Here is a 25,105-nt window from a genome sequence, read left to right on the forward strand (position 1 = left end):
CCTTGATAACTTGCCAGGCAGTTTCAGAATGGTTTGCACTGACATAACAGGAAGTCTGGTGGTAGCGCATTTTCTGCCGAATTGTTCAGTAGAGTTTTCCACCTTTTTCCTTTGACTTCCATTATATTCCAGGAAAAGACTCTTGTGTTGGAGTTGCCTAGTAACATAGAGTGATGCCTGCAAAAGGGCTGTTGGTGCATTGAGTCTTATGCAGAATGTTTTTGTTGGGACTGTTGCAATAAACTTATGGTCTGCTTCTGGAAGACAGAAGCCTGGTGAGTGGGGGTTGGGAAAGACATAAATGCATATGGTGGAAGAGAGGAGCCTGGGTGTTCCTGTGTGTCTAAACCGATGTCGCTTCTGTGTGACAGGCCAGCCAGAACTAGCGTGATCGTGGTAACGCACCCTTTCTACATAGGGATAAAAAGTCTCGGGGCAGAAGACATGCTAATTTCCAAGTGTTCGTTTTACCTCGCTTTTATTAAATAGGGTTGTTTTTAACAGCTCATCCCTCTATCCAGAGGTAGGGCTGTGTTAAAAGGGGGACGCACGCTTTATTTTTGATATGGAGGAAGTCTAGTGTTGTCACTGAGCTGTTGCTTCCACCCTTGCCTGTTCAAGTGGGGTCAAATGGCAGGTGTCTAGTGTGGCTTAATGCAAATTATGGAGAAAGTCGTTTTGGTATCTGATAAGTGTCAGAAAGAGTTGGGTTTCTTTTCCTACCTTTTCTTACTTCAAAATAAAAAAATCCATAATTTTATGAATGTTAAACATATTGGTGTTTATCTTTGAGTTGCTGCCTCAGGTTTCCTTTTTCTCTTATTTTAAAACGAATGGGGGAAGAGTGGAAAGGACAAAGGAACAACATCTGAGGGAAAGCTGCTTCTTAAACCTTGTCTTTACTTGGGTTGAGTTCTCATTCTGCTTTGCACTGGGAAAGTATTTTCACTTCCCACCTCACTTCCCTCCTAAACCCCTCATGTTTCCTCTGAGAAATTGTCTACGTGGGAAAGTTTAAACATGAAAGCCAAGGTATGAATTTATACCAGGGTTAAATTTGGTTTTAACTACCCATGTGAATACTCTTGTTTTGCTACAAGCATTTTAATTTTTTTCAAATTATGGTTTTCTTTTCCTCTTTAAAGCTTAGCTTATGATATTGCAAACTGTTTAAACTGAGCTGGAAGAGGTCATATTAAAAGGACTCAGGCACTTGCATAGTTACAGCTATATATCTAGCAGATAAAACTTTCCTGCTCAGACAAGCCCGTACTATTTCATCTTAGATTTTTTTTTTCCTAGGGAGACTTAAAAACTGAGAAGAAAGACTTTACTTTGATGGTTTAATTTTCTAAAGTGCCGTCTTTTTGTCTTCCAGTTCAACTTCTTTGAAAATGAGAAAAACAGATTAAATTCAAAGTTTCCATTTTTTTAATGAAAGATCATCTTTTGATAAAACTTGAAATGATATTAAATGTTGGCCTTTTCAAAGTTATTAGCTATTTAGTAAGGAAAAGGTCACTAGATCGGCTTGAATAAAGATGCTCTTTTGTAGGAAGGTCTTGTTTTTAATGCTGTGCTCTGCAGGAAGGGAGACAGGAGACGGTGCTAGAGCTGCCCATAAAGTAGGACTTTTGGCTTTCTACCTTTTGTTAAATTCATCAGAGTCCTGCAAATCTCTAAACCTGCCTGCATCTCTCTCCAGCCGTTAATAAAAACATGGCCCATCACTTCAAAAGGGATTTCAGAAATCCTATCAGCTGATACTACTCTAAGCTGTCCTTCATGGCAAATGGAGCTACTGACTGAAATCTTTTGGCAATGTACTCTTTTTTTTTTTTTTCCTTCCCCCCGCCCCCCTTATTTTGGTCAAATGGAGGAGCCAGACCAGAGCCAAGGTTTGTACAAACACTGGGGCAGGATGGAGGCTGGTGTGCCAAGTTCCAGCCTCGTGTGATTTTCTTTTTTTTTTTTTTTAAAAGGGGGTGGGTTATGTACCAAACAAAGAGCACAAGGTTTATAATGGACACGCTGACAGAACCTTATTTATGGTGCCTGCTGCCGCTCCCAGGCTCAGCTTTTACATTCAGCTGGCGTTGCTGGCTTCCCACAGCAGATTTTCAAACAAGTTGCTGTAATAACCTCATAATGTTTTTTGTCTCATTCAATGGGCTTGGTTTAGCCTTGCTCTTAGCTGATGTGACAGTTTGGGACAGAGCTCCCTTCCCCTGGCACCAGCCCTGAATTTGGCTCAAAATGCTGTTAAATCCAGCGCTGTCCCTCCACTAATACAGATGCTGTTGGCATTGCTCTGTCTTTATATTAGTTCCTATCTGCTTTGCTGGAAAGAAGGAAAAATCGTATTTCCCTGTGACCCGATGTGGATCTTTCTCATAAGGAGAGTTAATTCAGCCCTGCCAGAAAGTAATGAGAAAGATGCGGAGGAGGCAGCAGCGTTGCCCAGTGCGTGAGAGGCTCGCTGGGTTTAGGGTGCGCAGTGCACCTCCTTCACCCTTTGGTGGTTTCAAAGGTGTTGAAAATGGGGCAGTTGGTCTGTTTGCCCTCCTTCACCCTGTTTGTTGTTTAAAGTGAGTCCTAAAGCTCTCTCTTTAAAAACCAAACAACAGCTGAAACCCATGTGCCTTTCTTGTATTGCAGAAACTGAGAGGCTGTTGGCTGATGGGGGATAGGAAGCAAATTTACAGCCAGATCCCTCTTACCAATTTATCCTCCCAGATAGTTTTCTTTCTGTTTGTTTTACTTTGGCAATTAACTAAACAAATTGCTGTCTGAGCAGTGGAGCTAATGGAGTCTGGTTTCCTTCAGGTTTTTCTGCAGTTCCCTTTTGTTTCTCTTAATGATCTCAGCTCTTTCCTCTGCCACATCGTCCGTGGGGAAGGGCAGCGAGAGGCGAGCGGGGCTGGGTTTGGCTTTCCCCTCCCTCAGTGGGGGCACACGTTTGGACTTCTGTCCTTTACCCAACTTCTAGTTTTCAAAACAACTTGAAAGAACATAATTTTCAAGGCGTCCTTAAGTTCCCTCCCCTTCCAAATGCTCTGAAGTGGCTAACAACAGGGTCAGGCATTTTTGGCTGGGGAGAGGATCGGGTTCTCAAAGAGTACGGGCAGGCTGTAATAATAGCACAAGCTGCATTTCCTTACGACACCAAGGTGGAAGGTTAGTTCCTGGAAGCCTTCTTTTTTAAAAAGGCTACCCATTTTCTGTGTCCCTCAGGGCCATCTGGGTGAGCTATTCCTGCTATTTCTAGGAACACTTCAGCAGAATAAAAATCCATATCCTCAATAAAACACTTCAGGCTGCCTCTGTTGCAAAGAAGCAACAAAAGGAAAGGAACAAAGTGTAATATCACTTAAAAAATACTTTTATCTTTAAAATAAAGGATATCCTATGATAGTCTCAGTAGAAGCAGGATTTATATTCTTGATTTGATGACAATGTTCACAGCTTCCTTTCAATTGGGTTGGCCCATAGTTACCTGTGAGATTCAGTTTCTGCCTCACTTTTTTTACAGTTTATGTCAGCCTTCTCCCCGTTGTAGGTGAAATCAAGTGTTGCCCGGAAAACCACGGCTCAGGAAAAGTCTTGTCTTGTGTGTGAAACCAATGATTGCAGTTATTGAGGTGTCTACAGAGAGACAGCCATGAGTCTGCTTTCATGTCTTTGAGAAATCATATGACTTATCAGTGATGAAGCCAGGACTTTTGATAAAGGATTGAATATAATCCCTAAATATTTAATATGCCAGAAATTAAAGAAAAACAATTTGTCAGATTTTAGAGTGGGTTGAGACTTGCTCCAAGACCCTGCTAAGTATGTGCATGGCTCTTGTTGAGAAGTTCAAGTGTCTTTATTGAGGGTTATCAGTATAATAGGAAAAGAAAAGAAAAGGGGCCGGGGGGAGGCAGCTCTTGAGGTTTTGAGTGAATTTAACACTAAGGAAAGTGAGGGAGCTGGAGTTAAGTATACCGGGTGAAAGGGCTGTGCATGCGCATTCCTTACAGGTCTATCAATGCACTGTAGTCTTGCACAGCACCTCTGACATTCTTAGCTCTCTGATAAGGGATCTCCTCTGAACAGAAGCGCAAATTGGTGCCCATTAGTTGGTGGAGTTTTTTTTAATATTCTTTGTATGTAACATGAGGCCAAGAAGCATACTGTGACCCATGTCTACCTTATGCTCTTGTACAAAGAGTAAGGTGGAGCACAGTAAGAATCAACCCCAGCCTATAAGTTGTGTTGAACTTGGGGGGATGGGAGAAAGCCAAAACAATTTTGTTTGTATAAATGCCCCTTGCCTGAAATTAAATTATGCATGAAATAATGCAAAAAGCCTTTAGCTGAGCTTACTAATTGCTCTTCTAAAAAGACAGCAGCAGTCTTTGCAGGGCTGCATTTTCAAAGCCGGACCTCAACAGTAGGTTTTGGTGCTCTGCTGAGGCATCAGATGAATGAGCTAAGTTTTTAGGAAAAGTTCACGTTCTTCTCTTGCTGGTCTTTCAGAGCTTCCTGTTTATTTAAAAACCTATCTATGGATCTAGGAGCCTTACTTCAGGCTCTTATTTTTGCAAATACCAGTCTGGCTATTTGCTTTAAATTTTTTTTTTCAGGCTGTTGTGCCTGGATGCTTTTATTTGCATACATAATGTTTGTGCCTGCAACAGTCACCACTCTAAAGTTGCCGCAGTAACAGATTTTGCTGTTGTTTCCTTTTGCAAGTGGGACAAGAGTACCACCATAACCTCCTGGCTGGGTGCTGGACCAGGAGGCCGGGTAGCCGGGTTTCAATCCTGCCTTGGCCATGAGTGTTTGCCTTTGCCTGAGTTGCCCCTGGCAGGAACTGACAAAGCATTTAAGTGATCATTTTTTTGGGTGCCTGTTGTTGGGCAGCCACCCAGACCCTGCCTAGCAACCTCCGGCCTCCAAGACGTTTGCCTAAAGGACTCTTTCCACACCCATGGACCTTCCTCACACCTTGCTGTCCAGCCCTGGCCCTGACTCCCCTTGCCCATGTGCCAGATGGCCTGCAGGCTTCCCTGCTTCCCCAAATTCCTTTGTAGCTCCTGCCATTTACCTCTTGGTTTCTCTGTTTCCCTTCTGCCGCTGGTCTGTCCAGTGGACTTCACCAGGACTGGTTGACTTTGTGGCTGTACCTCTGTTTATCTGTAGTCGAGCACCAGACCGCTGGGCAAATGTTGACTTTTTTTTCAGGACCAACTGTATGGAGAAAGGAGTCTGGCTATGGTTCTTCTGTTACTGAAACTCACAGATGTTTTCTTTGTTTATTTTGTTTCTACCCACTTACCTATTTCTCAAATATGCCTGGACACATCAAAACAACAACGATCTGCTTGCATTAAATAGATTAACTTCATACTTGATATCATTGATCTTTAGCTCATCCACTGAAAGCACCTAAAAAGGAAGGCAGTATTATTGCTCTGTCTGGTTGGTTTGGGTTTTTGTTGTGGTTTTTTTTGTTGTTTCAGTTTGGGTTTTGGTTTTGTTTTTTTTTTAAAGGAGAAATCTTTTAAGCTCACCCTGCAGACCAGCAGCAGAGCAGGACTACGGGCAGGTCTCCTGAGCCCCTTCTGATCCCCAACTTGGTTTTCCACTGCTCTGGCGTTGGCTCTGTGAGAAGTTGAATTTGTGGGACTGGACCACTGAAAAAAAGCCTATGATACAAATAGTTTATCTCCAAACTCTGCTTCTGTGTCTGTCTGCCAAGTGATAATTGCGGGGGAAGAAAAACCCAACCCTCACGATACCCATTTGGTACATGACTGACAGATTTATGATAGGACGCAGTTTCCTCCGTTTGTCCGGCAGGGCCATGCGATTGTGTGTCCGTTTTCTCGCCAGTGAACGCTTCCAGCTGGATTTGGAGGACAGGAAATGATTTAGTGAAAGGTTTTTGGTGACAATTAACAGAATTCCTGCTGATAACTCTTTTTTTTTGTCCTCTCCCTCAGAATATTTTTACAGCAAGCCCTAAGTCGTTGCGGAGTGGCACTGGAGGTGGGTGGTTACAAATATTTGATGAGTGTGTCATGGAGTGGCTTTTACTTTTGTTGAAAATAGGATTTATTTTTTTTAATCTACATCTCTTTAGTATTCTACTTGGTGATCAGAGCAACATAAAAAATTATTTTTCTTACCAGATGGTCGTACCCTAAAAACCAGCCCAAACTGGCCTCAAGCAAAGGAGAGCTATTGTCAAAGTAACCTAAGGAAAGAGTAAGGTTGTCCAAGACTCTCCCAGCAGGGAGGATCAGGGAAGCAATTTCTGCTTATCAGGAGTGCTCCAACTGCATTGTAAACTGCTCATTTCACCAGGAACAGCAAGGGGCTCAACTTCTGGGATTACAAGGTAGCGTCAACCTTGGAGCATATGTTTAAAAAGAACAGAAACAATTTCTGTAATGTATTCCTGTGTAAGGCATCTCTTTTGCAAAGAGGGAAAATTAAATATTTATTTGCAGTCACACAGGATTACCTGTGTCAAAGAAAGGAAAACACTGGTGTTGGATGTGCTCCCTCAAAAAAATTTTAAGAGTTGTCTTGGATGCAATGTTGGAAACCGAGTATCTTTCCTTAGAGCTTGGTCGTCTTCAGATGTAGGGTTTTGTTTCTCACTGTGGGTGAAAAAACAGAATCTGAAATCCTTGGTATTGGTGGTTCTCTTAGAAAAGGAGGAGGAAAACAATTTTATTTTTTTAAAGTTGATGGGACACATGAGAATTAATCAGCTCTGCTTTCAGTAGATAAATTACAATTCAGGAAATTAAATTATAAGTGAGATGGATATTTGTCCTTGGGAATTTGACACCTGTGAACCAAAAAATTTATTTTGAGACCTTAAGGAGCTACTGTAGGCTTTGTGGTAGTTTTATGCTTGAAGACTTCTTTTCTCCAGCGATTTTTATTGCACTGCAGTCTCCAAACTGGGATTTATTAGAAGAGGTGAAAAATAGTGAAGTTAGTATTATAAGATGGATCAGGCTTTTCTGCTGGATTGTTCATGTTGTCAGTGACTCTTGTAATGAAGTACTACATGGGAAAATGGCCTTTCATTGTCTGTGCAGTTAGTAGAGTGCAGGCAAACTGCTTTTATCTGCTTTGGAGTTGGTTTGAATACTGACAGCTCGGATCTTTGATCTGCTGTAGCCTGGCCGGTGGTTTTGCCTGTGCAGGAGCAAGCCCAGGAGCAGGGAATGGAGAGGGAAAGCTCCAGTGGTCACATAGGATGGAAAACGGGCAAGTGATGGGACCATGGAAACTACACTAAGGAAGTGTGGGGAAAACAGAGACAGCAGTGGTACAGCAGAGGCTGTGGTCTTACTCTGTACTTCTGTAACTTTTATCCTGAGACAACTTGGGCTTCAGCTTGAAAAAAGTGTTTTCTTTCTAAGTATACAATGATTTAAATAATACTTGCTGCTTGTACCTGGGGAACAAAATGCCTTATAAAATTAAGCTAGCTTTTGAACCTCAGAAACTATCTTGTAAAAATTCCCTCTGTGCTTTTACAGAAGTTCTGTGCTCCCCTTCCCTTCCCCCACCCGAGTATAGACAGATGAAGAAGAGTTGAAGTCTTGCTGTGTTGCTAACTGCGTTTTTTGTTTTGAATGACACGGTCTGATTAAAGTCTACCTGTGTCTCCTTGATACGGATTAGCGTCAGCCCCATTACAGCACCTTCCGTGAGAAACGGCGAGCATCGCCGTTCTGCCTCACCAACGCACCGTAGAGCATGGGCACGTGAGAGACCCCCACCTCTCGTGTCCAGGCAGGGCTAATACGAGGACTGACCAGCTAAATTCAGAGGTGGGCAAGCTGATGGGACCCGTGGGCTGGAGCGGGCCGGGCATGTGCTGAGCAAGCAGCACCCGCTGTTCCCCTTTCATCCTCGCCCTGCAGCACAGCTGGGGAGCTCCCAGAGATCCCCGAGCAATCTTTAGATGGTTATTATTAAAACAAATGGTGGAGTTGCTTCTGTCTGGCCATCAGGATGTAAATCCTGAGCACTTCCACTATGCCAAGCTGCTGCTGGGCAGGTTTCGGGGACTGTAAACGTGTGCCGCCCCAAACCAAAACCAGGGGCTCCGTGATCGCCTGCGGGTAACTGGAGGTAGAACAGGTCTGCAAATGACTGTATGCAGCACGGCCAATCCAGGCACTGCTCACAGGATGAAATGTCTCTGAAAACCATGCGGCGGCTCACAGCTTTGAAGAGAACCTGCTGGCAGGTGAGGGAAGGACCTGTCCTTAGCCAAGCCAGAAACCTCAACCCCAGCACGGCAGAAACCAAATCCCTCGGTCCCCCGGTTTGCCGGCATTCAAGAGCTGTGCTTGTCGAGGAGCCGCTCTGCGGCAGGGTAACCACGCTGTGCTTTCGTCGCCCCTTTTTTAAAGGAGGCTGATGATGTCGCGTCCTCCCTCTTGGCTCGGTGCAGCTGGAAGAAGAAGATGATGAGTTGGCAAAGCCAGCAGCTGCTTGAAGTGCTCCAGACCTGTCTATGCACATCCTTGCTCCCAGATTCCTAGGGTTTCCGGAGCAGCTGAGCCAGAATGCTGAAAAAGCTTTCTTTTTAATCTCTCGATCTTTACTCTGTGTGGTTTTGCCAGTGCAGGTAAAACAGAGGTGCACGCTCCATGCTCTGCATGTACCAGTGTTTCCACCAAGGTAAACAAGAGATAGTCCAGGTAATTACAGTGAACGATCTGAGCGAAACATCTTGTCTCTACAGCTGGTTCATGTGACACAGGAGCAGGCAGGGCAGGCAAACTTGCCCTGCCAGGATATCAGCAGTTTCTCCTTATTCAAACAACAAGAAGTGAGATTCATCAGTCTTTGCTCCAGCTAAATTCCAACTCAAGTGTGAAGGAAAGTTTTGTCTGACTGAGGTTTGCTGGGAGTGGTGGTAGGGATCACTGTGCTTTCAGAGATCCATTTTGTATACACATCCTAAATTCCTGAGGCATTTCTTCCCACAGCACAGCCAAGGCTTCAGGTTTGGTTCAGGAGCTGGCAGGCCACAGCCCTTGGCGTCACTTTATTTCTCACTTGTGGTGTTACAGGCAATGATGAGACACTCCAGTGTTTGCTCTGGTCCAGCCCTTGGAATAGGACATCACCTTCAGTAAGGCCCAAAGAAAGCTCTACTGTGGGAAGCACTTCTTATGCAGTTGAAAAATCTGTGTTTGTTGGTTTGTTGTTGTTTTTTTTTTTTTTTTTTTTTTAAGCAAGGAGACAACCCAGCTGTTAAAACCAGCAGGATTACATGATGATATGGAGAGCAGAATTTGGCATGCAGGTTACAAAGCAGTCTGAATCCCAGTGCATGAAAATGTTCAACAGTACCGCAGAGCCTGACTGCTTCTTCCCAGGCTTCAGCTGGGGCTGAGGGCAAATCCCAGGGACAATTCAGTCCACTAGTAGCAGTGAGACTCTCTCTCCATATATATATATATATATATATATATATATATATATATATATATATATAGTATGTGTGTGTTTTAATTTGGTTGGAATTTCTTTGGGTAAGTTAAGATGATGATAGTTGGCTTTGCCTTGTAAGCTGCATGCCAAACTTTGTAGCTTGCTTTATAAACTTAGCCTTTCTAAGCAAGTTAAATGGATTTAAGACCAGAATTGTTAAAACCAGTTAAAGTTTAGCCATGTTCTTCAGTAGTGACAGGAATGCAGAAATGGTGACACCAGCTCAGACTCCTGGTTCACGGGGCTCAGTATCCTCTCCCCCAGCAATGGCCAGAGGTGGATGCCTGAGGAGAAGCAAGAACAAGGTATGTATGGAGTGATGCTTCCTCCAGCCAATTCAGGACATCCATGAGCTGGATAAGGTGTCTCAGTTTACAGCAATTTTTGGTTGATTTCTGTGAACTTTCCCAGGCTCCCCATGAACCTGTGTAAACTTTTGGCAATGCATCACATCTTGGGGGAAGGAGATCTGCAGATGTGCTGCCTGTTGCCAAAGGACCATGTGCCTTTGCTTTGTTCTGTGTGTGGCTCCTTTCTGTGGCTTCGCTCTGCACCTCTTAGTTGTGCTAGCAGAGAGGGGCAAACATCAGTTCATGGAAACTCTCCTCATGCCAGGCCTGATGTGGCAGACTATTGGACAATATTCGCACACTTAGTGTTATGTCTTTTATTGTGGTGGGTTTGGGGGTTTTCATTTGTTTGTTTTTCATGGAAGCTGGTTTACCACTATTGCCTGTCTCTGAACCTTTTCATGTTCTAATATATCATTTTTGAGCAGAGGGACAGAAGTGTACCCCTACATGAGGTCTGGGCCAACCTTAGGTTTATGCAGTGGAATACAGCCACTGTCTGGTTTGCTCCTTATTTTTCTCCTAAAAGGAAGAGTGTCAACCCTTAACAACCCCTGTGCCACTTAGTTACTGAGCACTGGGACCTGTTAGGGGGTCTGGAAAGGACGTTCCCTCTTTTCCAAGGGTTTAGCTGGCTACAGTCCAGGGTAGCTCCCTCGCAGGAGCAATTTGAGGAAAGGCTGGAAGAAACCTCATCTGTCTCATCGCCCCAGGACAAATAGAAGTTGGAGGGGATTCCTGTTTCTAGACACCTCAGCCTGTAATTTTGGACTGGTGAGAGACAGACCAGCTTGTGGGAGCTGGGAAGGAGGAGGGGGCTTCGTTTTGAAGCAGTCCTTGGAACGGTTTTTTTTAAGAGGTTTCTTATATATGTCTGCATGTGTAGGACTCTCATCTGTTGAGCGGGTAGCAGATAAATGTATTAGAGCATCAGGAATGCAGTTATTTGGACCTTAGGAATATTTTTCACCAGCTGGGAGTTAAGAGATTTCTTTCTCTCCCTCTTTTTCCCATGTTTAAGGCCCGGTGTTTTGGGGTAGACTGGGCAGCAAATCTGAGGCAGAGGCTGGAAGCTGGCTCCTCAAATGCAGTGGTGAAGGTGGTGAGTGGCATAGGAGACGTACCATAGAGTGCTTTTAGAAGATGTGCAGCAGTTAGAAACAAATGTTTTTGAATTATTATCAATAAATGCTGCAAAAAAAAGTGCCACAAGCCAAATTATTTTCCACCCCAAGTTGTATTTGCTTCACTTTTTTCCTGTCTGTAATCCAAGCCGTGACTAGCAATGCCTCCCTCTCCCAAATAACTGTCACATAAACGTAATTTTGAAGCTTGTTAAAGAGCAGTTGCAGCTTGCCTATCCTGCCTGCCATCGCCTTCGTGCAGGTTTGGAGTTGTTGTCTTACCCCCAGTGCTCTTGCGAGGAAGCACAGAGGTGAGTCCTTTGTGGACGTGGAAATGGTATTGCTCTGCAGGTCTAGTCGTGAGGACCTGTGCTGCAGAGCTGGTGGGCTGGGATGCAAACACTGGTCCCAGGAGTGCAATTGTCAGCAGTGGGTTTGTTGCATCTCGCTGCAGGAGTCCAAGCAATAAGGACGTAAAGGACATCACTCTGGTTTTGGCCTTGTCTGCCCCTTGGTTTCCATAGCTATGGAGTGAAAGTGGTCTCATGCACACAGATTTGGGAGGAAAAAACCCCTACGAAACACTTTCATATCAGTAAACACAAAATAATGTGGAAAAGGCTAGAGTTACATTTACTTTTGTTTTGGAGACTGGGGACCTTCAGGCATCACAACACCCCTCGGGGGGTGATACTAAAAAATAAATTAGTAACCTCATTTTGCAGCAATTACTAGCTCTGTCTTTGGGGAATTTTAGTTCAAGCTCTTCGCAGTGGTGTTACAATGCATAATTATATGACTTGAGGTGCAGTTAGATAGATGCAAATCATCTGGGTATGCTATCTCTCCATTTAATCAGTGATTTGTTTGCCATTTGGGTACAGAAAATACTTTATTTAGAAATGAGTTGAATATACTTCCAGTAAGAACATCAGTGGGAAATAATGCAATGCAGCTGCTTTGCTACTAGTTAAGAGCATCCAAGACCCCCCCGGTGTAGTTCATTTACTCTGAGCTTTATGCAATACACAGTCAGCTAATTCTACACACAATATAAACCATACATGATTCCTCTCGTTCTCCGTTTATGGTCTTTCCCATTAATCTTTTATCTTCATTAGAAACACATAAGCCGGCTCCTTTATTTGCTGGTGTTCCCCTTAATTTGAATTCTCCTTTTGTTTTGGGGGATATCTCTTTGCCATTCATGTTGTCATATGTTACTGATACACTGGGTTTTTTTTCTGGAAATAAGCATAAGAATTTTGTAGCAAGTTCATGGATTTTGGTCAGGGAACACAAATTATCCCTTTTGCAGCCAGTAAACCGATGTGTGATGATGTGAAGAAATTTGTCAGTAGATCAGGCTGTGTATGTGCACCCATGTGGGTGTCTGGGATGGACCAGTGGGCACCACACCCTGATGAGCAACCAGAATAAAAGCCCATTGAAAATGGTAAAAATTCTTCTGCATTTCAGGGACTAAACAATATGTGCACTTGACCACCAATTTTTCGTTATTCTTTCCTAGCCCTTACCTGAGGTCGCATGTAAAGGCTAAATTGCCGCCTGGTCTGTTTGCACGATGTCCAGCACACCGGCGTCCTAATGATTGACAAGGGCTCCGAGGTACTACAGCACTATGAAGAATAAATACCAATTATTAGTTTGGCACCTGAAGAAAAGCAACAACTTTCCTTTCTCTGCACAGTAACCTACAATCTCTTTTTACAGAGAGGGGAGGGATGCGCGTACCTGCCAGTACACTGCAAACACCGCAGTCCTCGAAGTCCCGTCTGAGTCGACGCTGCACCTCCCACATGCCGGAGGTCATTCTCTGCCACGTGTGTGACAGCCTTTCAGGAGGGTTTGCCACCTTGTAATATAAGCTCTCGGAACTTAAGCATCAAAAAAGTATCATACTTCATGCTAGCTGTAAAAATCAAAATGAAAACCCGTAACATGATATAAACCACAGCAATCCCGGCACTCCTCCTGTGGTTCTGCCCCACACACGTAACTTGGTGGGGGAATATTTGCTGTGGAGGAACGTCCTGTCCCCGACCTGCCATAGCCTGCTCCTTCTGGGCTGTCTGCCTCATTCTGCAGGGTTTCTGAGCATTTGTTTTGATGAGTAGACACTGCAACTGGATGTGGATGATCTGTGGTAAGAACACTATTAATTCGAATTTGTCTGTAGAGGACTACACCAGTCAGTCAAGTTTGCATTCTCTCTTTCCATGGGATGAGTTTAAAACAAAACAACCTCCCCCTTGTTGTATCCCTGGGGTTTAAAGTACAAGATCCAGTTGCTCTCCTACTGCCAGAACTTCTTGGTGGTTTGAGCTCCAACTTGGGACTTGGAGACACCACCACTGTGCCTTGCCCCTGCCTTTGGAGACATCACGTAATGCTCCCTTCAACAGTGTTTAAGATTCAGATAGGAGCCTCTCAGACTTTTCAAAGGTAGCTAGGCAGGTTAAGCATCGGTGTCTCATTGTTCTCTGCAAGTGCTTCAACAGCTCAGCTGGTTCTCAGAAGAAATAAATCTTCCTAAATGCCTGCTTCTCAGTGACTAAATTAATTCATAAATCTCTTCTTGGATATCTCAGTTCTTCCATTCCTCACCCCTACTCTGGTAATACTTAGCTTTCTCACATGGAGTTCGTCAAGATGTGTTTGTTAATGTGGTTCTTATGTACTATGGGAATGGGGGATAAACCAGTTTTTCAGATGTGATGGCCAAGAGGAAACTTTTATCTATCGGAATACACTGAAAGATTCTGGATGCTGGGGAAGGGCTTCTTTTCTCCACTGCTTCCCAAATCCTCTGTGCTCCATGATGTTCACAGGTGGTCTGCATGAGCCAGGGGCTGAAAAGGAAGAAGGACGGACATCAGGAAGCAGCAGCAGCAGCGGATGTTACCTGTCCCTGCTATGAGGATGGAGTGGCTTTGCAGCTGTTGAAGAGACTGAAAACAGGAGATAAACAAAGGTAATGGGTAGGAAGAGACGAACAAGGATTAAATGAAAGCTTGGGGTGCAGCTGTGTTGCACATTCGTAGTGGCTTGGCAGCATGTACTGGGAGGAGGGGTGGGTTCATCACAGTATTGGCATGCTGCAGAAATGTTGGTTTAGTTTTGCTTTTTTGTGTATTACTGTAGCAGAAACGACATCAAGGATGAACCACATCATCTGCCACCTTCGCAGTCCTGGCGAGTGGCTCAGCAGTATCTTCACTCTGCTCCATTCTGCTGCGTTGGTGGAAGCCGTTGCCTGTTCCCCTTTTGCTTTCTCAGACAGCTGCCACGTGGCCCCAGCCGGCAGAGACGCAGTTCAGGGGATTTCTCGAGGCTCTGGTTGCCACAGGAAGTATGTTTGTCTTCTAGACGTCAGACAGCAAATCGTACTGTGATGAGAAAATTTATAGAAATCAGCATTTTTTTCCTTTTGGGACTTCTTTTTGCCTTTACGCTCTTAATTTTCTCATTAAAATGTTATATCTCTAGTAAATCTGTGGCTGAATCTCCATCCAGCCTGTGCACTGATATGATCCAGTCCCGCTCCATATATATCTTGTGAGCACGTTCTTAGCACTTGCAGCTATTGAATAACAAGTATGCAACAAGCATGATATTGTCTCTGTACATTTATGTCCCTGCCACTGAAAAGATAGCAGTTCCCACAGGTGGAGCCAGGGTTGTGAAACAGAGGTGCTAATTGTGCTGATGTCAGATAGGAGGCTTGACTTTTATGTTTCCCATCTGTTTTCAACCAGCAATTCAATGTTACTGCAGTGCACTGAGGAGAAAATGCCAAGTGTGGTGCTAAAGGTATCTATATGCCTTTTTAAATTTTGTTCTTGTCAGCTAATTCCAACAGTTTCTTTGCCTATGACATGTTAACAATATGCATTTCTTCTGTGCCTTTTAAACAATCCCCCACTTCACTGGTAGAATAACTTACCTGCTGCTAACTTTTCCTCTTTCAGATTGACAAAATGGAAGCCACGGGTAATGATTCTGCTTTTTTAATGCATTCCTGCAGTTGCCTACAGATTAGTTAAAACCTAATTTCCTAAACATATCCATATTTCTAAGTTCAACTACTATTAAGATGCAAAGCATCTTGCAAGAGCTACTGAGAAATAGGAGGTTATTTCAGTGATTTAGTTTTTGTATAGTATTGAAACAGGGATTTCTTTAAGTATGCACGTTACTTTTCTATTTAAATATTATGATGCTAGAGGATATGAAATTGTATGTCTCAGCCTTCCAGGATTCAGCTGTGTTATGTGAACTTTTAAAGTATTTAATGAAGACATCCAAATGAGGATCATATTTAAAAAAACCCAACAAACCAGAACCCAAACAAAACCCCCCAACTCCTCAGGGACAAGGCATGACCTTAATGCGGTCTTTGTTTGGTATAATCTGTTTTGTGACTCACGACTTACATGATTAGTACAATGTCAAATATTGACGTGTGGTGGGGGACAGAGGTAAATGCAAGTGGCATTCCTAAATGAAAAAGCAGTTCAGGCATTTCTGTGTAATTAGTACGCAGGCTTTTTTTTTTTAGTTCCAGGTAAATTTAGCAGTTTGGGATTCAACATGCTTTTGGACAAGATTTTTCTTTCAATATGCTGTATTCTGGACCAGTAGGAAGAGAGAAACTCCAATCTGGGGATCCAAATGTGCAGTAGTGTTTTGGTGATGTCCATAATTCCATATTAATTAAAAAAAAAGTTTCTAATGAATCCATTCTTATTCAAGCTCTTATTTCCTGGGCACAACTGGGCTGAGATGACAGAAATCCAATGAGAACATCTCCCAGATAGGGCACTTCCTTCATCTAGGCATGAAATCAGTTTGAAATATTGCTGGTGTGAACCTCAAATCTTGGTCCATACTTGGCCTCAAAGATATATTCTGCCTACTTGGAATCCCAGCCCCATCATTTGGTTGTGCTAATTAAATCATTCCATAATGTCCTGGAAAGTAATCTGCATTTGGGACAGGTAAGGGTGGAAGAGACTTTGGAAGGATCCCACCCAGAAGCACCAATGCTGATCAGAAGTGAGGGCATGGTGGGCTGAGACTGTCAAAGAATTTCTTGTAGCTCCCTATCTTGTACCTACCTAGTTCTCTAGGCACAGTAACCAATAGAAAAAAAAAATCCTTCCTGATCTCTATTTTTATCTTCCCAAAACATTTCTGAGAAACATCAGATTTTGGTGGTGTGCTTTTAGAGCGGGGTGAGTGAGAGGAGTTACTTCAGCTGGGTTTTAATGCCTCCAGACTTCCCTAAATGACTTCTCTGGAAATGCAGTTCCAACTACTGTTGGCAAGCCTGTTGACTTGAGCTCACCTTCCTAATGTGTTATTTGCAGTCTATTTTGCCCATCTGAAAGCTAGAATAGGTCTAGGGTGAAGCTGCGGGGCCCCTGCTCTCAAAAGGAAAGACTGGGTCTCCTGAGAAAATCTGCTTTTTCCAGCCGTCATCCTTGCCTGAACTCAGCTGTATCCTCGGAGGTCGCTCACCAGTAAGTAGTCTTGCCCACCAGAAAGGGCAGCATGCTCCATCCTGAAGTTAAAAAGGCTAGCGTGGCCCAGGAAGGGTGGGCCTGGTGACAGCTGCTTCAGCAAAACTAATTGCAATTTTCTTTCCACTCTGGTAATTTTTAAAGTGGTTAAAAGAAAAAAAGAAAGCAAAAGCTGGCACAGCCCCCCCTTTTTTTTTAACTTTCTAAAGAGTAACATGGTCAGTATGCTAGTGAAAGGAGAAATTTCCTGCAAAAAAGCAGTGTTTAATTTTGAAAAAGCTTTTCAAAAAGAAAAAAAAAATCATCAGAAAAAACCATCAAAAGCACAAGGCTTTTTAAGCAGTCCTAAAGCGCAAAGCTTCCACAGGTTAAGCGGAAAAAAAACCCCAACAAACCCCAAAACAAACAAACAAAAGAAGATTCATAGCTTAAGAGAGGCAGGAAGGTATTCCTCAGGTACGCTTTTCAAGCTCCATGATTGCAATTAAATTGCACTATACTGCAATTACAGAGATTTTTCACTTTTTCTTAATGTTAGCCATATTCTTTAGGAATACTAATTCCTGCCACTTTATCCAGCTTGCAAATATAACTGCATTTTTAGGCTTCTTACAAGAGCTCTTGTTTTTCTTGGACTTTCTTATGGAAATTTTTGCAAAACTTCTGTAACTTTTTTTTTTAATTCCAAAATTAAGATATTGAGCTTCAGTGAGATATATCAATCAAATGTTCATCATTGCTTGTATGGTTTCATGTATAATGAATTTAAAGGACTGCTGTATATGAACTACACTGTATCCCCACTGTAACCACTGCCACAGGGTCAGCTGGTAATATGGTATTAATGACATGACTCAAAACACAATTGCTTTGTAATTACAGTCACCATACTCTACAGGTCCACTGATTCTTCTATTGCATAGGTAATGGTTAGGAGTGGACTAGGACTGAAAAGGAAGGTATTTTTTTCATTTCCTTCTATGAAGATGATTCACTTTTTTCCCAGTGTTTTCAGGTTTAAACCTTCCAAAGTCTCATGACAGCCAACAGAAGAGAAAATACAAACAAGGTATGTCTGTCTCTCTATTTTGTAGGCAAAAGCTTCATTTTTAGGCAGCCAAGCAGAAAAGAAAACCCAGGAGACGCTGCCTGATTAATAAGTCTGGGGGGGCTGGCAGGGAGTTCTGCAAGGTTGAAAGCAAACTTGGTGTAACCGTTGGCACTTGTTCCACGTAGGAATAGTAAGTTCATTTTTGTGCGCTTCCTGATGCTTGCTCTGTGGTTGTGAGCTGATAGAAGGCAACGCTTCAACTTCCTGAATCCTCTAAATAAAGCATCCTTTCTATATAGATGTTTTCAAAGAAAGGCACATTGTACTTTCTGCTTTGGTCGAGTTTTCGTATTTGGCTCTTTGAATGAACAACTTTGGTCGTTAAACAGTTGGAAACTTATTTCAAAAGGCTTGAATGTATCGCAAGGAAAAATAGCTTCGCTTGAATGGCTTGGAGCTGCTCTCAGAAGTTTATTTACATAGCTGTTGTATTGTGCCACAGTTTGAAGGGCGTCCAGGCTTCTTCTTTAATCTAAACTCTTTTTACTTAATTAATTCACAAATAAATTCAGTTTTCGTTATTTCTAAGTTGCTTTGTTTCAAGAGATTATTATAGCAAACCAGAGATTATTTAAATACTTGAATTAATACATACATTTGCTCTTGTAAATTCAGATGTAGCGAACAGCAAGTCAGCTAGTCCCCGTCCGTGCATGCGTGCCATAATGCGAATGAGTGTGCCTGGATAGTGAGGGTGCAAAGCTCATATCTATGCCCTAGTGAAACCCCTAAAAGATCACTGGTGAGAGCTGTTCATTTTCGGGGCCACCTCTAATGTTGAGAAAAACGTGTTTCCCTCCAGTAGAAAGTCCTTTATTTAGGTGTTACGAATTTAGCTAGAATTTCCTGTTCCTACGAAGCCAAGTTGAATAAAGTGGGTACGCCAGCACTGAATGCTCCATGTTCTGGTTTTCTCATTCTCAATCAAATAATGACGCTTATTTTGCATGATTCACTACACTCCTGCTTTATTATGTTACTAAATCACATTTATCTCTGTCGGGCCTCTTTTTCCCCAGGGTACTCTGGGGTTTTTTTTGTAACCAGATGCTTAATATTTTGTATGGCACGAATATCAACACGTTGTTTAAAACAACATCAGTAAAGAGTTAACTCCCACGATGAGAAAAAAGGCAAAATGAGTCCCCACAGCTATCTATCAAGAAATCATCTAGTACTCTGACGTTTGCTATAGGCAAAATAAAACAAAGCACTACCAGCAATAAATCAATTCTTGTGTGCGGGTATTGTCAAAATAAGCTGTTCTGGCACTCTCTGATCCAACTTGTAGGCCAAGTAATGCCGTCTTTTATACGTCCAAGTGTTTTGAAATGCCATTGTGCTCAGGGAAGAGCTAGGCTGTCTCAAATATTAATATCCACAAGGTAATGGGCGTCTCCTGTTTGTGTGGGAAACTTCATTAGGTGCCTTTAAAAGCCAGGCCTTCCTCAAGTAAGCTGTTAATTGTGCGTTGCTTGAGATAAGTATATTAAAAATATTCCAGCTACAGATGGGCTTTAAAATCAGAGTTGGATTTTAAATATCAAAATGTCTGGAATGGTCTGATCTTTCTCCCCCCCCCCCCCCCCCCCCCCCCCATTAGAAAGGTGAGAAACAAGCCCAAGGCTTTGGGTCCAAACTTTCATATACTTGCATGCTTAAGCTCTGGGATGCCTGCCTGGATTTTAGCCTGGTCCCATCTATATCTATTGTATTAAAACAGTTAAAGGCATTCTTCTCTTCCCCCTTTGCCCCTGCAGCTGGAATGCACTATCCTCTGCTCTCATGAAAACAAACATCAATGCTGCCTGTTGTATAAGCCTCTAACTGGTCTGGTTTGCTTCCACTGAAGTGGCCTATATATCTGTAACTTCATACAAGAGGTAGGTTGTGTAGGTGGGGGATTAAAGTCTTTCCAATCAGAAAATTTTGAAATCCATAAAACCCCTCAACTTCTGTCAGGAGCCTCCCCTGTTTAGACAAGATGAGCAGGAAATTCAGACATCTTCTTAAGACATGAGGGGTGGAAAAGGAGCAAGAATATGATGATGGCAGCCTATGTACTTGATGAGTTTTTTGAGTCTGAGGTCGGTCCAATATTGTGTATTTTCACATCCGAAGTGGATGCTCAATGCTTCAATGGGGTGTTTCTATTGACCTCTCTGTGGATAAACTGCTTCTCCTATGCCTCAGCACCGGAATGAACATCAAAACCTAGGACGTAGAAATCACGGTAAAATTCCCCTGTATTAAAATACTGCCACATACTTTTACATAGAGATCTAATTTTAGAATACCACTGCAAACATCACTAGCAATATTTTCTTTTCTGAAAATAAGAAATAGACTAGAAAGGAAAGTTGAGTTAGAATGACTTCTTCACTTCTACAACATACAGAGTAATATGTGCACTGGAGCAGTCTGTCAGCACTAGCTGATGATTTCTGCATCTGGGTCCTGTTTCGTGGTGAAGCCTGTATTCCTAGCTTTGGAACAAAAGATTACCAGAGATAACTGATGGAAAACATATTCCAGTTATTGACTAAGCAGCCTCACCTTCACCCTGCAGCTAATTGCAAGGTTAAAAACTGTAGTAAAAATACCCATATTTATGAACCAATTTGGTTTATTTCTGCTCCAGATAAATGAAGCAATATTCCATTACCATCTCTGACCATGCTTTATTTTTTTTATATATACTTGTTATGACAAAATCTCTTTCATTTTAATTAAATTTTTTTAGATACTATCTTCATAAAACTAGCACTGAGAGGCACAATCATTATTTCTAACAGAAGAGGGTTAATGCTTGTTAAAAATGCTAGAGGAGCACTCATCCCTACTTAAGTTTTCTGTCTGCAAGGAGAGGATCAGCAAGGGTTCCTCAGATCTGCTTTTCCAGGGCGATGTTCATACCAATTTAAAACCTGGCCTACGAAAGCCGGTAAGTGCTCGCTTATTTTCAGCGTACAAATAATCTGGTAACTTCAATGAGATTGTTGGACTGTTTCAACGAGACAGGTTTAAAATGAAGCGCTCGCTTAAATCCTTGACTGCCTTAGGGATTCGACCTTTATGTTTTTCACAAAAACGCTGATTTCATACCACTCATTTCTAGTTAAGAGCCATCGCTTCTTGCAACTGAATTGAGATTTCCAGTTCATTTCATACAGATCACTAGAGAGCTGGGAGGTGGTAACAGCTTTCAGCTGCTGGCATGCTCCAGCCTGAGCCAAGATGAACAAGCCTAGAAACGAAGGAGAATGCAGCCTGTGCCTTGATTTCCCTTGGCGGGGGAGAGGCAAAGATGACTGCAAGTGTAGGACTTCTATCAGTTAGAGCTTTGCCACACAGCAAGCAAATGCTAAATATTTTCTAAAGTGACCCGAATTAACCTCCTTGTAATGCCAAAGCACGCGGGCCCCTTTCAGTTGCCCACGCGCAGGCAGAGCTGTCAAGGGCATAGCGGTGCTGCTTCCCTGCTGACAACCTACCGGGATGGGTGTCTTGGGTATCTGGCCCCAGTAACCCATGTTTAGGCAACGGCGTTGAACCTTCCTGGCTGTGAATGGTCCCAAATGGGGATTTGCTCCCAGGCATACAAAGGACAGGCAGACTTGCCGCTCGGCCAAGTTCTGAAGTCTATACTCAGGAAAACTCCCACTGATCTAAGGCACGCCAGGATTTCATTTACTGCTGGGAAACGTGAAACCTCCTTGGCTAAAGTATCTTAATTAGGCTGTTAAAGCCTGGTATAAAGTGGTTGAGATAAACAGGGTCAGGAGGGCAAAGAATATTGTCAATACATTGTGAAGCCTTTGCTGCTCAGCCCTGGTTTCAAACTGCCCAGAACCACGTTTTTGTGAAATGAAACGCCTGAACCCTCTGCGTGGTGGCTCCTGGGAGAGACCCCGGGTCGATGCTTTTCACTTGGTCGGCATGTGGGCAGGGAGCCTCGGCTTCTCTCCCCCTTCGGTGCCTTGTGCTACTCGGACTTTCAGTTTCTAATTCTGGTATGTTTTAATTTCATCCAATTTTGGGATTTAATATGTGTGCTTGGGGCAGTTCAAAACACCTCATCTTGGTTTTCCTGTCCAGGGGGTGGTTCCAGAACAAGGGCTCTGGTGCCCATTCTCTTCATATTTCTTTTCCAGAAATGTTTTAATAATAGTGGTTACTCTACCAAATTCTTTCAATTCAGTCTTCTAAAGTGTCAGAGCAAGGGCCTGCGTATGTATGCATACATAATCAGAATGCAAGCACAGATCTTTGGTGGTGTCTTTGTATGCTGGTGGGTACAAGAGACAAATCTAAAATATTCACCGTAAAAGAGCAAAAGAGGGAACTCTAGAATGGCATCACAGTTTTTTCTGTACATCTTGATGGTAAAACTTTTTTTTACTTTGAAGACTCAGCATTTCTGATGTCAAGAGTTTATGCTCAGAACAAGTGAGAAGGCTGCAAGCTGTGGATGTGGGAAATTAAATGCAAGTGTGAAACTCTCAGTTTATTACTCACTTCCACTGGACTGTACATTCCTGCAACTAGAATCATATTCTTGCTATTTAAGAGCTAGTATTTGATCAGGCTCTTAGACCTGGGTGAGTAGTTTCGTTTTTTTTTTTTTTTCAATCCAAACGATCTGCTGGAAAAAAGCAATGTGTAACCAGTACTACTGCTGAGTTTGCCTGTAATTAGGAGAGGTGGGGAGGTAAAATACAGCCAAAAAATCAGAAACTAAGTGGAAATACTTTGATTCTTTTAACTGTTGGTGGAAATTACATTTTCGTCTAAAGAACGCACGGTGTTTTTGAGAATAAGAACCCCACGCTGTCGCTAGACTTTCCTTTGAACTAAACGCTTCCATCCACCGACGGACGTTTTGCGGGCTGGCACTGGGTCTTGGGCAGTGATCCGAAGCGGCGTGGATTTGCACAGCCGTGGGAGCCCCTTTGGCCACCCAGCTGTGGGTGGGCTGCAGCTTGAATTCCAGTGGGCTGGGGGGGGGTAGCGCTTGCAGCCCCCCGGCTCTGGGGAGGTTACGGTGTCCCCCCTTTCCTCGGCAGAAAAGTCTTCCTGAGCGCTCTCTAGTTCCAGGGTGTTGTTTTTGTTAACTTGGTGGCAATTTTCTTTTGGAAGTGTGCGCTGTGGGAATTCCTGCACGGGGTTGCAGCATGGTTTGCTTCTGATTTAAAAGAAAAAAAAAAAAAAAAGAAGAAGAAGGATTTGTGGTTCCTGAAGTTTGTCAGCCACAACATCGAGGGGGACGTGGGCTGGTGATTAAGCGTCGCGGGACTCGAGGCCTCTTGGCAGAGGCGGCGGCAACGGGGACGGGACGCCATCCCACCCGCCGCTTCGCCTCTTCCCTCCCTCAGCGCCCCCGTCCCGCTGCTTCTTCCCTCGGGCTACGGCCCCAACCCCGCGCCCGAGGGCGGCGGGTTATGGCCGGGCCGCAGGGGAATTCCTGAGGCGTTTCACCGGGGTCTCACCGCAGCACCTCTCCCGCCTGGCGGGGGAGCAAAGCCGGCCCTGACCCAGAGGCCGAGGCACGGCCTCGCTGTGCGGGGGTTGCGACCCCCTCTGCCCGGGGGGGTGGCGGCGGGGCGGAGCGGGGCGGCCCCGGGAGGCGGAGGCGGGAGGCGGGCCGGGCCGGGCCGCGGCGGTGCGCGGAGGGCAGCGGCGCCGCGATCATGTCAGCCCGCGCCGCGCCACAGGGGCCGCGCTGAGCGCCCGGCCCGGCCCGCCCTCGCCGCGCCTCGTCTCTCCGGCCTCCCCCCACCCCGGATCAGTTTGGTTTTATTTTATCCCCCCCCCCCCCCCCTTTTTTTTTTTTTTTTTGAGGGGGAGGAGTGCGAAATCCGACTGAAAATGAGCCAACATGTCTGAGAAAATGTCCAGCTTTCTGTACATCGGGGACATCGTGTCCCTGTACGCCGAGGGCTCTGTCAACGGCTTCATCAGCACGCTGGGGTGAGTGAGGGGCCGGGGCTGGGGGGGGGGGGGGGGCGGTGTGTGTGGCGAGCCGTGCCGTGCCGTGCCCGCTGCGGGGTGCCGACCCGCGGGCAGCGCCGGCTGCAGCACAGGAAGCGGCCGGCGGCGGAGAGGGGAAAGTAGGAAGTGATGAGCGGGGGAGAAGGGAGGAATGAGGGAACTTCTCGCCCAGGCCCGGGGTCAGCGGGGCCCGGGCGGCGGCGGCGGTACCGGCGGGGCGGGCAGGCGGCGGCGGCTCCGCGTGGGGCTGCTCCGCGCTCCCCGCTCGGCTCCCGCCGGGGCTGCACCGCCGGGCCAGCCCAAACCGGAATACCCGGCGTTTGCCAGAGCCCGCTCTGTGGAAGGAACCCTCTGCTGTACCCAAATGCGTTAATACAGTCGTAACTTATGGCTAACTTATTATTTTTTGGTGGGGGGGAGGGGAGGAGGAGGAGGAGGAGGAGAGCTTTATTTTATTGCACGCCTGAGAATTTTTGACAAAGACGAGAAGGACAAAACCTTTGCTTTCTTGCACGCCGTCGTAATCGGCTCGTCGAACGTGTCTCCCTTCACTTCTGGGTTGCGTTTGCCTGAAGCCTTATCTGCGGTTGGTGACGATCAGATATTTAGAATCAGATATTTAATTTCACGGGCACGCTTTTTCCATGAGCTCTGCTTTCACTTTGTGGAGTGGAAAGGCGTAGTTTAGCTGTGGTTACTTCACTGAACTACTCCTGCTTGCTTGAGCTTTTTACTAACCTTGACTGCTTCAAATCACCCTTTTGGAATCCAGGACGGAAAGTGACAGCGGATGATAATAGGAATAAATTAATATCTTTCTTTAAACCATCACATCATTTGGTCCTGAGGGTGCAGTGGCACTTTCCTTCTGATGTTCTTAGGACATCTGCAATAGTTTCACTGACTTTGCGGCATGTCCAAAGTAAGCATGTCCTTAAACCTTTGTCAATGGAAACGTCTCCTGCGCTGCACGAGTTGTAGCGATCTAATTGACAAGGCAGCTCAAACTCTAGTTAAATATCAGTGTTATTTGCTGCTTAAACGTTAGCAGTACCTTCAGGATAACAGTTAAACTTGCTAAGGCTGATCCACCGCTAATTAACATGTGCCTGGGTATCACTCCTGTGTGTTGTATTAGGTTCCCTGTGTTCTGAGATCTCTTCTTCTATGGGGGACTGTAGGGTGAAGTAAGGGCAGTATTAAAATGCAAACAGTGATCATCTAAGTTACTTGGTGTGGTACTGTTAACTGGAACAAAGCTGGCCCTTTGTATTTTTTTTCTCTTATTATTTCGATCCTTGCCGTTCACTCATTTAATCTGTTGACAAGTGTTTTTCCATGGTTTGTTCCTCTATTTGCTAATTTTGTGCCTTCTCTGTCCCTGACTCTCTATTTTGTCTCACATCTCCTTTTGTTTTGCTGACTCTTGTGATTTTAAATCCTGTCTGAAAACGTTTGCTT

The 25,105-nt window shown here is 44.3% G+C and overlaps 1 protein-coding gene and 1 long non-coding RNA gene across 11 annotated transcripts in view; one reads left to right on the top strand and one right to left on the bottom strand.

Moving 5' to 3' along the window:
* Positions 1–4,445: 4,445 nt before the first annotated feature.
* LOC126047980 (uncharacterized) lies at positions 4,446–5,727 on the bottom strand. The gene is made up of 3 exons (XR_007508737.1): positions 5,559–5,727; positions 5,324–5,433; positions 4,446–5,235 (listed from the first exon to the last, which is right to left on the bottom strand). It is a non-coding gene; the product is annotated as an uncharacterized LOC126047980 (long non-coding RNA).
* A 294-nt stretch (positions 5,728–6,021) lies between these two features.
* The window catches only part of ITPR2 (inositol 1,4,5-trisphosphate receptor type 2), a 286,834-nt gene continuing 267,750 nt past the window's right edge, over positions 6,022–25,105 (top strand). For 2 of the 10 annotated variants that reach the window (XM_049822316.1, XM_049822317.1), the window contains exons 1-5: positions 13,434–13,991; positions 14,162–17,611; positions 19,414–19,536; positions 20,397–20,597; positions 23,495–23,623. In XM_049822316.1, the coding sequence (XP_049678273.1) occupies positions 23,532–23,623 (92 nt within the window). In that variant the 5' untranslated portion in view covers positions 13,434–13,991; positions 14,162–17,611; positions 19,414–19,536; positions 20,397–20,597; positions 23,495–23,531. Of the gene's footprint in view, positions 6,037–6,179; positions 6,389–12,527; positions 12,626–12,730; positions 13,164–13,426; positions 13,992–14,161; positions 17,612–19,413; positions 19,537–20,320; positions 20,598–23,321; positions 23,624–25,105 lie in introns of those variants that run through there. The other 8 variants (XM_049822308.1, XM_049822311.1, XM_049822309.1 and 5 more) reach the window with 8 other exon arrangements.

This window comes from Accipiter gentilis, chromosome 18 (genome assembly GCF_929443795.1).
Source record: "Accipiter gentilis chromosome 18, bAccGen1.1, whole genome shotgun sequence".
Classification (NCBI taxonomy): Eukaryota; Metazoa; Chordata; class Aves; order Accipitriformes; family Accipitridae; genus Astur; species Astur gentilis.